This window comes from Lissotriton helveticus, chromosome 4_1, assembly GCF_964261635.1.
Source record: "Lissotriton helveticus chromosome 4_1, aLisHel1.1, whole genome shotgun sequence".
Classification (NCBI taxonomy): domain Eukaryota; kingdom Metazoa; phylum Chordata; class Amphibia; order Caudata; family Salamandridae; genus Lissotriton; species Lissotriton helveticus.
The window spans coordinates 1,457,853,123-1,457,866,418 of NC_136063.1; the positions used below are offsets into that span (position 1 = coordinate 1,457,853,123).

Consider the following 13,296-nt stretch of genomic DNA (forward strand, 5'->3'; position numbering starts at 1 on the left):
GATATAACAACAATTGGCCTGGAGTTCATTTTTTTGAGTGTGTGAAATCCTTTTCTGACTGATTGTGTACAACAAATGCTTTACACTGTCCTCTTGTACTGCCTTACTGCTCGACCAAGCTACCACTTTTGAGAGTAAGGTCAGTCCTGACTTTAACCTCTGTTATACCTCTGGGGTTGTGGACTCTATATATACACACTGTACCTCATTCTGGTCCATATATATAGAGCCACTTTCACACACTGATGCACCACTTGTGGGATGGGGCGGCTATCTGGGAGAGGCGGAGATCAGGGGACACTGGTCTCTGGCAGAGACGGGGCTTCAAATAAACTTGTTGGAGTTAAGAGCTATTCGGTTAGCAATGAGAGCATTTCTTCCCTCTGTCAAGGGGAAGCTAGTGCAGGTGTTCACGGACAACACCACCTCCATGTAGTACTGCAACAAGCTGGGCGGGTTGGGGTCGTGGACACTTTGTCGAGAGGCCCTGCGTCGCTGACATAACCCAGGTGGTACAACACTTGGCAGGTTCTCTGAGGGCCAGGGCGGACAAACTCAGCCGTCGGCTCCTAGCGGATCACGAATGGTGTCTCCAGTGGGAGGTGGCACAAGGTCTATTTCAGGCGTGGGGAGAACCTTGGTTAGATTTGTTCGCCTCTGTAGAGAACGCGCAGTGTCAGCAGTACTGCGCACTGGAGTTTCCAAGGTGGCTATCAATCTGGCAAAGTTTTTCTTTGTAAGTGGAGCTCTGGCGTGTGTTATGCCTTTCCGCCCATACCACTCCTGTCCAGGCTGAAGATGATCCGGAGCGACCAGGCCAAAGACTTCCTTGTGGCTCCGGACTGGGCAATGAGAGTCTGGGACCCAGAGTTTCTGAAAATGAGCATTGATCCTCGTATCAGGCTGCCCTTTCGGGAGGATCTTCCGTCACGGCAGCAGGGGAGGGTTCTCCACCCGAACCTGTCAACTCCACGACTCCACGTGTAGAGTTTGAGCGGCGACAGTTGATCGCTTTTGACCTTTCTCTTGCAGTCTGTAACATTATTCTGGCGGCCATATACGCCTGCAGTTGGCAGAAATTTGTATTATACTGTACAGAAAGTTCTATTGACACCCTTTCTTATTCTCTCTCTACGTCTCATACTGACTCTTGCCCAACAGGCCTCTGCTTTGGGAACTGTCAAGGGTTACCTTTCTGCGCTGTCTGCTTTTTTGCAGCTGCCAGACCAACCCTCTCCCTTCAAATCTCACTTTGTACATAGGTTTCTAAAAGGGCTGACTCACCTATTTTCACCTACGCCTTTTCTCATGCCACAGTGGGACCTTAATTTGGGTCCTCACCTACTTCGATGTGCGCATCATTTGAGCCTGCACACAATTGTCGCCTCCAGCTGCTGACCATCAAAACAGCCTTCTTAATGGCGATGACATCTGTGGCAGGCGTTAACTTGCTAGTCTCCTTATCTTATGTCCTTTCCGGACAAGTTGTGCTTCACTCATGGGCATCTTTCTTACGAAAGGTTGTGACCCCTTTCCATCTGGATAAGTCCTTCAGGTTGCCCAACTTCTTTGCTCCCCTGCATATTCAAAGGAAGAGGAGCGTCTCCACTGGCTGGACCCAAAAACAACGTTGTTGTTCTACCTTGACTGCACAAAAGAGTTCCGGGTGTATGACCAACTGTTTGCGGGGTACATGAGAGCGAAGAAGGGAAGGGCCGTGGAGAAAAGAACCATCTCCCGCTGAGTAGTTCTCTGCATCAAGATCTGCTATGCCTTGGCAAAGAAGCAGCCCCCTGAGGGATTAAGGGCCCATTCCACCAGGGGAAAGGCTACGGCTACGGCCAAGACATCTGTCAGCCGGCATCGTTGCAATCTTTGCACACGTTTACCAAGCATTATTGCCGGAACAATCGGGTTCACAGAGACAGGCATTTTCCCGTTCAGTCCTGCAGGACTTCCTATTATAGGATTTGAGTCCGCAACCCACCTCTTGGATGTTATGGCTTGGGTATCTAACTCAAAGGTAAGGAATCTGCAGCTAAAAGTCTCTATCAGATGAACAAGTTACTTACCTTAGGTAACACATTATCTGGTAGAAACTCTATCTAGCTGCATATTCCTTACAGCCCCACCCATGCCTCCCCGCTATGCAGACTTTAATTGTAAGGCTACGGTTACTCCCCTTTCAGGGCCCTAGTTGTCAGTTACTTTGTGGCTCTGTGCTTCTGTCGTGGTGTGGAAAAGTACTGACGTCCACGCACCTGGGTGGCACCTATATAGGCACCGCAACGTCCTAACCGAAACTAACGACATCACGCGGAGCCGAATCAATGGAGCCACCCGATTTCGCGCGCAAGGGTAATTGCTCAGCAACAGTTTCCAGATCCAGCCTGGCACCTTGGAAATTCAAAGGTAAGGAATCTGCAGCTAGATAGTCTCTACCATATAATGCACTACCGAAGGTAAGTAACTTTTTTTTTTTTTTAAATTTGTTTTATTGTTGCATCAAAGTAAACAGGTACAGTAAAAATTATCAGCCGACTTGGCCTCAACATTCGGCCATGCGTGCAACATTTTTGGTTTATACAACTGGTGCAAATATACAATTCCTCGATCAAGCCGTGCTGGTCGTATAGCCATGTCTATCGGTCGGGAGACGGTGAACCCGCATAGCCAAAAAAAACAGTGGACGATAACATGTAAGTAAGTTCCGGTCTCTAAGGCGTTGGATCGGGGCCTGTACTGCCCATGAACGGTGCTACCAGAGAACAGGGGGGAACAAAACCGTGGGAGGGAAGCGTGCGGGCGCCAGCAAGGTCAAAGTAGGGGGATACTAGCGACGGGCGTCAAGGGGGGGGGGGGGGGACCCAGTGGGTCAATCAGCCTGCGTTCCAGAGGGGCGAGCAGGTAGTCAGGAGCGTGTTCTGGGGAGGGGGGGGAAGACATCAGGCAGATGCTATCGGTCTTCACGGACTGGGAGGGGAGGGGAGGGGAAGGGGTAGGTGGTTCACTCACAGTGAAGGACTGTCGGAAACTGTGGAGGAGCATGGCCCATTCCATGGATATGGGAAATTTACGCGCACCCCTGGCTTCTTCCTCTCTGAGAGCATCCTCTTCCGCCGCCGCCCATTTACTGACCGCCCCCGTCCAGGCTGCTATAGGGGGACCCTCCGGGGATCGCCAGCGCATGGTAATGCATCTGTTCGCTAACAGGAGCGCTAAGGACACGAAGCGTCTATGTACTGGAACCCGCTTAGGGACATGAAAGATGCCTAGTGCGCTAGACTCCCAGGTGGATAACGTGGTGAGGCCAGTCAGTTCCGACAAGGTGTCATGTACCGCCCGCCAAAAGGAATGGAGGTCGGGGCAGCTCCAAAACATATGACGAAAATCTGCAGTAGGGGCGCAGCATCTGGGGCATAGGAAGGACGTGGAGGGATAGAATTTCTGTAAACGCGCTGGGGTGAGGTACGCCCTGTGTAGGATATAGTATTGGATATTCTTGAAGCGGGCATTCCTAGAGACGCGTTTGGGGGCCTCCAACGCCTTAGTCCACTCAGAGTCGTGCAGCACGCGGCCTATGTCCTCCTCCCATGTAGTGCGCAAGGTCGTCAGGGGAGCATGTGAGAGTTCTCGGATGGATTTGTACAACCAGGTGACCAAATGACGTCCCACCCCCATACGTAGGATAGTGTGTATGACTGGATGCGTGTCTGGCTCGCCCGTGCGAAGGTCGAAATGGGGTCGGAATCCCTCAATCAGCTGTCGATATCTGAGAAATTGGCCCGGGGGGAGCCCATATTCAGCGGTCAGACGGTCAAGTGTTTTTAGCTGGCCTTCCTCAAAGAGCGACTCCAGATCCGTGATGCCACAGAGCGACCATCCGGCGAAGAACGGAGTCGTGAAGTAAGAGTCTTGCCTGGGGCTGCCTATCAGCGGTAAGAGCGGAGAGTACGGAGGTCGAGCGGGGGACATTCGGTGGATCCGCATCATGCACCGGCGCGCTATCGCCACTTGGAGGGGGTATGTGCGCCGTGGCTTGGTGCCCGGGAGTAGTAGACGGGTGAGTTCCGGGGTCGCGATTCTACCGGTCGAGGTGACAGTTTCCTGAGGGTAACGGTCCGCCGTCCAGTACGACAGCCACTGGAGCTGCGCTGCAAGGAAGTATGACTCGAAGGATGGAGCTCCGAGCCCTCCCAGCGTCGTGGGAAGTTGGAGGGTTCGCAGGGCGACCCGGTGTCGGCCCTCGCCCCAGATAAGGGTCCCTAGGAGGGAGTCAACGTCGCGGAAAAAAGATCTGGGCGGCACCACTGGCAAATTCGTGAAGTGGTATAGGAGCCGGGGGAGCATTATCATTTTAGCCAGTGCAATCCGACCTATTGGGGCTAGTGGGAGTTTATTCCAGAAGGCAACCGCCGGGCGCAGGCTGGCAAGTGCTTTGCAGTGGTTCCCCGCGAAAAGGTCCGCTGGGGAATGATACATGCGGACACCAAGGTAGCGGGGGGCTTCCGTGGACCACGAGAGTTTATGTGCTCCGAGCTCGACTTCCCGGGGGGGCAGGCTCGGGTGCAAGGGGTAGACCGTGGATTTGTCCCAGTTCACCTGTAATCCGGAGGCATTCGCGAATTCCTCCAATGTCGCCCCAATAGCGGTCAGGTCCGTTTCAATGTCTCGGACGTATATGAGGAGATCGTCCGCGTACATGGAGACACTGTGGGTGCTGTCCGCTAGCGGGATGCCCCATTCCGCGCCCTCTAGGCGTAGTCTCACCGCCAGCGGCTCGACCGCCAGTGCAAATAAAAGAGGCGACAGGGGGCACCCCTGTCGCGTGCCTCGCCGAACCTCGAACGCTGGTGATATACGTTTCCCGATGCGGACACGCGTAGTCAAATCAGTATACAAGAGGCGCGTGTATGCTACAAGCGTCGGGCCAACATTAAGGCGCTGCAAGACCGAGAAAAGATAGGGCCAGGTGAGGGTATCAAATGCCTTCTCCAGGTCCATAATGAGACAGGCGGCGCGAGGAAATCTGCCACGCACCTGATCCTGTACATGGAAAACTCGGCGAAGGTTCTGGGAGGTGTTCCTTCCCGGAACAAAGCCACATTGGTCGGGGTGGACCAGTGGGCGTATGACCTGTGCATAACGATCAGCTAGAATTTTCCCCAGAATTTTACAGTCAGCCGATAGGAGCGTGATGGGGCGGTACGATCCCATGTGGAGTGGGTCTCTGTGGGGCTTAGGGAAGGGGACGATCACGGATTCCCGCAGTGACTGGGGCAATCTCCCCAGTTGAAGGGACGCCCCGAACACCCGCGACAAACGGGGGACCACCAGGGGAGAGAATGTCGAGTAGTATTCCAGCGGGAAGCCGTCCAGTCCTGGCGCTTTATTCCGGGACATGGCACGAATCGCCTGGGTGATGTCAGGGGGTTTTATCTTGGTGTCGAGGGTGTGCTTATCTGCTTCCGATATTGTAGGTAGCGTCAGTGGGTCCAAAAAACTATCCACGGAAAAAGGGGAACAGTGGGTCGGAGTTCCGTACACTTGTGTATAGTGTCGCTGGAACGCCAGGAGGATATCGGCTTGGGAGCGCACCAGTACGCCGTCTGGATTGATAATATCCGTGATCGGCTTGATTACGGTATCTTGCCTCGCCATCCAGGCCAGGAGCGCGCCAGTTTTGTCTCTGTCCTTATGCACCCTAGAGGCATAAGCTCTAAAATTGTACTTTCTGAGGTCAGCGCAGGCCGCCTGATAATCCGTCTTAGCCTTGGCCGTGAGTATGGCGTGCTCCTCTGAGTCGTCAGGCTGTGTAGTGAGTGCGGCCAGAGACCGCTCTGAGGTCTGGAGCATCCGTTCCAGGGTGCGGCGAACCCCGACTACCTGTTGGATGCATTCGCCCCTGGCCACCACTTTAAAAGCGTCCCATTCCACCAGTACTGACGATGCCGTGTCTGTGTTGTGTGCGAAATAGTCTTGGATGCTGGATTTGTGTGCGTCTCTGAACACTGGGTCCGTGAGGCAGTCTCTAGGGAGGCGCCAGGTGGGGACTGGCGGGCGCGGGGGGCGCCAGTTCAGCCGAATGACGTGGGCATCATGATCCGATAGGATCCGACCCAAGTAATCTGCAGATGCGATCTTAGGGAGGATCGGCGCAGAGCAAAGGAAACGGTCCAGGCGGACCCTGAGGTTATGCGGGATCGAGTGGAAGGAGTAAACGCGGGCAAGTGGGTGTAGGTGTCGCCATGCGTCAGTGAGTGCCCAGTGCGTGGTCCATGCCCTGAAGAGGTCTGCCTGTCGAGGGGCCGGGGAGTGTGTGGGGGGAGGATGTGAGCGATCCAGGGCGGGGTCTAGTGTACAGTTAGTCGCCTCCCAGTACCCATGGAACTGTAGTGAACTGGGCTAGAACGCCTGTGAGGTGGTCCCAGAATTTGTCCTGATCTGTGTTGGGGGCATATATGCTTCCAAGGAGTATACCCTGGCCATCGAGCACCCCTTCCAAAAGCGCATACCGGCCCTCTCGATCTACCACCCGCCGAAGTTCCCGGAAGGGAGTGCCAGGCCTGACCCAAATTAAAGCGCCGCGCGCAAATGCTGAATAGTGTGTGGCACAGAGGACACCTCGCCATTTGACTTGTAAGCGGGTGAGTTCGGTGGTATTAATATGTGTCTCCTGCAGAAACGCTATATTGGCTGACATGCGCCTAATATATGAGTAAACCGAGTACCGTTTGCTGGGTGTGTGTAGGCCTCGTACATTCAGTGTCAGGACGTTAACGTCTGTGCATGAGACTGCCATACTTAGGGTGTCGTGAGTGGGAGAGGGAACCCCCTGCAGCCCCCGACGGCCGTCGGTGTGCATGTGACATACGTGTTCCTACGCGCCGAGCTTCCACAGTCATAGGGGAGGGACTAAGGGGAGTAACAATAAACAGAACGGTAGGTGGGAAACAGTCCCAATACTGGGGATATCTCACCGGGGGTGACATAACAGTCCCAATACTGGGGATATCTCACCGGGGGTGACATATCCAAACTAGTGTCCCACTTGGGGAGAAATACAACGAATAACTGCGGGGGTGGCAGCATGTGTCGTCGCTGGGCTTGCGCGCGGGTCAGGCTCTTGCAGGAGAAGCGTCTATCGCACATTAGCGCTTACAAGCAAATGACAAACAGTCTAGGCTCCTAGACGTCGCGCAGCACAACAGAACACCATGAGAAGGATATAACAGTAGGTAGTCCTTTCCTCAGGAGGAGGTGCCAGATCAGCTGGCCAGGGTAGCTTCCAGGGTGTGTACCGCTACAAGGGGGGAGGAGATCGGTCCGATCCCCGACATTGTTCCATCACTGTCCCGGTCCTTCTCAGGGGTGAACAGGTGCGGTTGGCCTTCCAGATCTGAGGTCGTGGGCGACGTATGTAGGCCGGACACCGCTTTCAAGGCGTCTCGTCGTTCTTGCATGATTTGCGCGAGGTCGGGTGAGCCCTTGGGGGGTGACTCCTGGTCTCTGGGGCGACCCGATCGAGCACGGCTCGCACCTCGCCGTCTGGAACGCCGGAAGTCGTTATTGCGTGCTCTCTGGGGTCCAGGATTAGGAATGATTGGGCAGTGAAAGTCAGTCCAATCCTGCGCTTCCTCCGCCGTATTGAAGAAGAGGGCCTTCCCTTTGTGCAGCACTTTCAGGCGGGCCGGGAACAGCAGGGAGTACTGAAGGTCGTTGGCGCGAAGGCGTCTCTTGACATCGAGGTAGGTGGAGCGCTGAAGCTGTACTTCTCGGGCATAGTCCGGGAACACCATAACATGCTGGTCCTCCACCTGTAGGGGACCGACTGTCCGGGCCGCACGGAGCACCGCGTCGCGGTCTCGGAAGTGCAGAAATTTAGCCAGCATGGGTCGTGGAGGGAGGCCTGGTTTTGGTGCTCGGGCCGGGACCCTGTGGGCTCTTTCAATGGAGAAGTACGCCGTCCTGTCTGCCTCAGGCGTGAAAGATTTGGTCCAGGATTCCATGTACGTCAGAGGGTCCGAGTTCTCAATCCCTTCCGGTAGACCCAGAACGCGAATGTTACATCTCCTTGAGCGTCCTTCCAAGTCCACCGTGCGTTCCTCGAGGGCCGCCACACGGTGTAGGACCTCCTTCAGTTCCGCTGTCTGCGATTTCACCGCAGGCTGTAGCTCGGTCACGATCCGCTCTCCCTCCTTCACCCAATCCGCCAACTTGCGGTGGTCGTCGCGGATTAGACTAATGTCCGTCGTCAGAGCTCCCAGCCGCTCCTCCATCGATAGGCGGAACAATTCAATTGCCGCCAACACCTGATCCAGCTTTGCCGACAGTGTAGGGTCGGTCTGCGACGCATGGGCCTGCGTCCATGTCCTCGTTTGTGGCATCCTCTCGGGGGCCGTCTCGGGGACCGCCGAGCATTTTGCGGCATTCGTTTTCCCCATGAGTGCTGATGGAAATGGGGGGGGGGGGGCCCCGGCTCCTGTGTATATCGCGTTCAGCAGGCCGCCTTCCTTTGGTATGGTCAGATAGATAGGAGCTCAGCATAGGGTGAGTACACAGTCTTTTGCGGTCCCGGGGCGGGTTCTGTCCTCCCACTGGGGGGCCCCACTGTTGGTCAGGACACCCTTAGGAGCTCGCAGCCGCAGGGGGCGACTTTTCGGGTGCTAGGAGGAGGGCAGTAGAGGGGCACTGCCACCACAGTCCAGAGGCCAGAGGCCCTTCGGAGATTAGGCGCCCCCGTTAGGGTCGGATCCAATGCTCCCTCCTCTCCGGCGGGCAGCTCCGCCCTCCAGGTAACTCCGGGGGCCAAGGAACAGACGATCCGGGCCCAGGGAAGGTCTCAGGTTGAAGAGTGTCTTACGGCGTGGCGTGCCACCGCCTCAGGGCCAGTAGAGCTCCGTGCCCCCAGGGTGGTTCTCACATCAGTCACGGTGCCACGACACCCATGGGCGCCATTACAGAGTCAGGCATCTGGGTCCACCAGGACACACGAGGATTTAGGCGTGAACCAGCTCCCCTCCCCCGAGCAGGGGCCAATGCGGATCGTGACTGGACCCCAGAGGGGACAGGGGGGCCGCCGGATCACCGGCACCGCGGCTCAGGGGGGGAGGGGGGCGTACACCTACCGCCCTCAGGAGGGATCGTGGTCGTTCGGTGGGTCCAGCGCCACACGGGTGGGATCTCCGCTGGTGCTCCGCTGTCCGCGGCGGTGTGCTGGGAAGATCAGGCTCCCAGACGCGAAGAGGCGCCGGCGCTATGGATCTGCGTTAGTGCGGCCGCCATCTTGTGCGTCGAGATAATGTGGGCAATAGTACCGGACCGAAAGTCCGAGGTCCAGCTGCCGCGCTCCCCACCGGGCACCGGAGCCGGCAATATTCCTGTCCCACGATGGTCGCCGCTTCAGGGACCGAGTCTCAGAGGCGCTCCCGGTAGGCAGAGGGAGTCGCGCCCGCCATCTTGTGCGCTCGGCACTCCGCTCCGGGTGCGGAGAGGGACGGATCCGTGGCTGTCGTCCGTCTGCAGTTCCCCAGACGAGGGCAGAAGTCACCGCACTGCAGGTGAGTCGTCCAGGAGTAGGTATGGAAAGGCTGAGGCTCCCGGCGATCATGGGAAATGGGCAAGATGCTAGCCCGATCGCGGAGCCTCAGCAAGACACAGCCGCCATCGTGGCTTGCCAAGCCACGCCCCCCCACCGAAGGTAAGTAACTTGTTCATTAATACATGGTTCTGTCTTCCAGCAGAGAACAAGAACTTGTGCTTTATATGAAGGATGCTTTCTTTCTCCAAATTCTTAAGCTAGGCTCAGATTCAAATGTAGATTATTTTCTCGACTTCTACTTGTGTTTGTTCTTAAGTGATTTTGACCCCGCTTCTCCTCAGGTGTTAGGATGCAAAGCCTGAGGACTCAGAATTCTGTATGTGACTATATTCAATAATTACAAAGTAAACACCTAATATATTAAAATTATTTTTCTCAGAGTGCACGATTCAGAGCTGCTGGTATTGGAAAAGACTTCAAAGAAAACCCCAACCTCAGAGATAACTGGACTGATGCTGAAGGCTACTATCGTAAGTATTTTTCATTTTTCTATTTATAATTCTATATTAAGTTAAGAACTGGAACTTTTCGGAATGTATTGGGACTTCACATTAACTGGACAGAAATCGGACTCTTCCTCTTGGTGGTATTGAGAGGGCTACAAAGAAGTAGAAATCCGAATTAGGTGTTAGGTGGAAGCCAGATTACCTCAAATACCTTGGGATTTAATTGCTGCACATAGAGAAGAAGTTTATGCTCAGCATGGGCAGTTGCCTAGGGCTTAAGCATTCTGTGATCTTTTGGAATTCATTGCCGTTATCAGTATTCTGTTAGTGAAGAGAAGTGCCCCTATTTGATATGATCACGCCGAAGTTTTGCCTGATATTTAATGTCATTTTGACTAAAGTTCACTGGCTTCCTGCTAACCAGGTCCCCAGTGCCAATGCTCTTTCCGTAAAACAAAGTAACTGCAATGAAATGGTGCAGACAAATGTGAAAACACGGCATGGCACACACCCTATGTGCCATGCCTACAGAAACTCATGCATTATATTTAAGTCACCCCTAAAGCTGGCCTTCTAGCCCTAAGGCAGGGTTTATTATATTACATGCAAAGACATATCTCCATGAGCAGATATGGCTCTGTGGTGTCTAGTTCAATTGCTAGATAATACAAGTGGACAGGGAATCCATCTTCAGTATATGTACTGGGCAATGGTCATTATGAGTTCCCTCAGCTACTTGATGACTTTACTGAAACCTATGGTGTTGGTATCAAACACCTTGTCTTAATAAATACATACTGATGCCAGTAATACATTTATTAAGATATGCACCCAGAGGGCACTTATTTTAATTCACTGAGCCACCATTTTCTTCTTTATCACTTATGAGAGCACCTTCAAATACTCGTGTTCAGCATATCTGCTGTACAAAAAACACTTTACTTTGATTTAATAGACTAAACTTTTGATGCATATAGAATGCCAATCTAGCCACATATAAGATACCCGTGATCGCTGACTTGCCTCTTAGTTCATTGTGAGAAAGTGCCTCTTTTGACAAGGCTAGCCCCCACTTTGTGCCTGGAAAATGATGTGGTTTGATTGTAGTGCACAGGGTTCCTGCCAACCAGGTCTCTTGTGCCAGTGCTTCTTCACTATAAACTGGTGTGCAATTGGCCCTTCAGACCCCCTGTAAGCCCCTGGTAAATGGTACTTGGGTACCTAGGACATTGGGACTGAAGAAGTTCTCAAAGGAACCCCTCGCCTAGGCCATGCAGACTGCCACTGCAGCATGCATGGCCTGATGCAGACAAAGTCGACATGGCACACTGCGTGTGTCCCATGCCAACTAGCAAAGCCTCAGATATAGATAATTCACCCGTCTAGCAGACCCTAAGGAAGGGTGCCCTATATCACAGGTGTGCGCATATCGGCATGAGCAGATATGCCCCTACAATATAAGGTTCTGTTCCTTAATGTTGTAATTGCAGGAAAGCCATAGAGAGTACATTGGCTGGAAACTCGACAACTCGAGTTTCACAGCACATGATTGCTTCACTGAACACAGGGGTGTTTGATACCAAACTAATGCTGTCCATACACCCACATTGATGCCAATGTGGGATTTGCTGAACCGTGTACTTAGAGGGCACCTCAGATTAGCCCCTTGAATACCTACCCACCCTAGTGTGGTTACAGATTGGCTGTAGGCAGCCTGCTAACACCAGACATGTTTTTGGACCCCTGGGTCGAGAGTCTCTTCTCTCTGGGACCAGAAACAATACACATCCTGGACAGATGTGTCACATCTCCTACTCCAGGATGGACACATTGCTCGAGAGGGAATCTTCAAAGGCCAGACGCATTTGTAATGCGACCCCCAGCCTCTGCTACTAGCAGTAGATGGCAGCCCCCGGTTTAAACCCCCACTTTGGCCGGAAACTAGCGGGAAAATCTAGAAGAATACGTCTGCCCATCTCTGCCAGCTCCAACTTGAAGGTGGGGGAGACGAGATGAAGCACGTCTAGCAGTCTCCACCATTTTGAGGATGGGGGTACACCTCCATTCAGGGCTAGGACTATGCCCTCTTCCACAGGAGGGCGGCATAATTGAGGGTGTAGCCACCCCAGGTAAGGTGCCCACTGGCCCTACCTGCTACTCTCCTAACACGCCTCTAAAATTAGTATTTCGGTGGCTCTCCCAGTCCTGGAAACTGGTTCCTGCCAACCTAAGAAGGACAAAGAAGATGCCGTGCAGCGCAGCCTGAAGACGCCTTCTGACTTAGCCACAGCCTTACTGGCCTGTCTCCAGCTTCCAAGACCCTGCAAAAGAAAACGCCTGTCCTGCAGCCAGCGACTTCCAGAACCTGAGGAGGACTGACCTGCTCTTTAATAAAGACCAGAACTCCAGAGGACAGCGGATCTGTCCACAAGAAACCTACACAAAGGACTCTAGTGCCCTCTGGAACCGGAAGTCCTGCCCACTCTGTACCAGACTCCTCTGGCCCATGTCGAGATGGTCCATTGATCCAGAACAGGAACCCCAGCAATCCTGACCTCAAGTCCAGCATTGGCTGAATCCTGATAGACTCCACAACGACACGTGCAGACTGAATCCAAAGGCTCACCGCGACCGTCTCCGGTGAGAAGAATCCAACGTCAAAGGGCATCACTGCACCCAAAGCCCCTGGACCTAGGTGAGCTGAATAGACGGTAGCCCTGCTACCCACAACACCTCAACTTACCTCTGCTGTCACTGGTTTCCTCTATGCAGCCTCCGGGGCAACGGCTGCAGCATTTTTAACCATCTTGAGTTTTTCCATTGAAAAGCATAGGGCACCCGATGCTGTATTTGCATGCTGCACCCGGCTGACCCTGTGCCACTGGTGGCATATGACTAGCGCTGCTTTGTGGGTAAACAACCCCAGCCCCGCCCAGGTGCTTGCCCTAAACCTCTGCCCCTGCAATCGATCTACTTACCTGCAGCAGTGTGGCTTCAAGCACCCACAGCCTACATTGAAACGAATTGGGCCCGGCTCCGAATTTGATCGCTCCACCCGGCCGCCTCTGTGCCGCTGGTGGTGCAGACTTTGTGCTTACCTGAACCTTGCCCTCTGCTGATCTCAAACCCTGAAGGCTGGAACTGTAAGTTGGGTACTTACCCGTGAAACTGCATTGCGGTTTTCCTCCATAGGATAACATTGCAATGTTTGACAATTGCACTGTTGACTTTTAAAAGACTAAAGTATTT

The 13,296-nt window shown here is 53.8% G+C and overlaps 1 protein-coding gene across 3 annotated transcripts in view; it reads left to right on the forward strand.

The window, feature by feature from the left end:
- PRP4K (pre-mRNA processing factor kinase PRP4K) overlaps positions 1-13,296 on the forward strand; it is a 483,201-nt gene that overhangs the window by 258,966 nt on the left and 210,939 nt on the right. For all 3 annotated transcript variants that reach the window (XR_013610604.1, XR_013610605.1, XM_078688044.1), the window contains exon 8: positions 9,981-10,071. Coding sequence is in view for 1 of the 3 variants with exons in the window: in XM_078688044.1 (XP_078544170.1) it covers positions 9,981-10,071 (91 nt within the window). In the remaining 2 variants the exon portion in view is untranslated. The remainder of the gene's footprint in view (positions 1-9,980; positions 10,072-13,296) is intronic.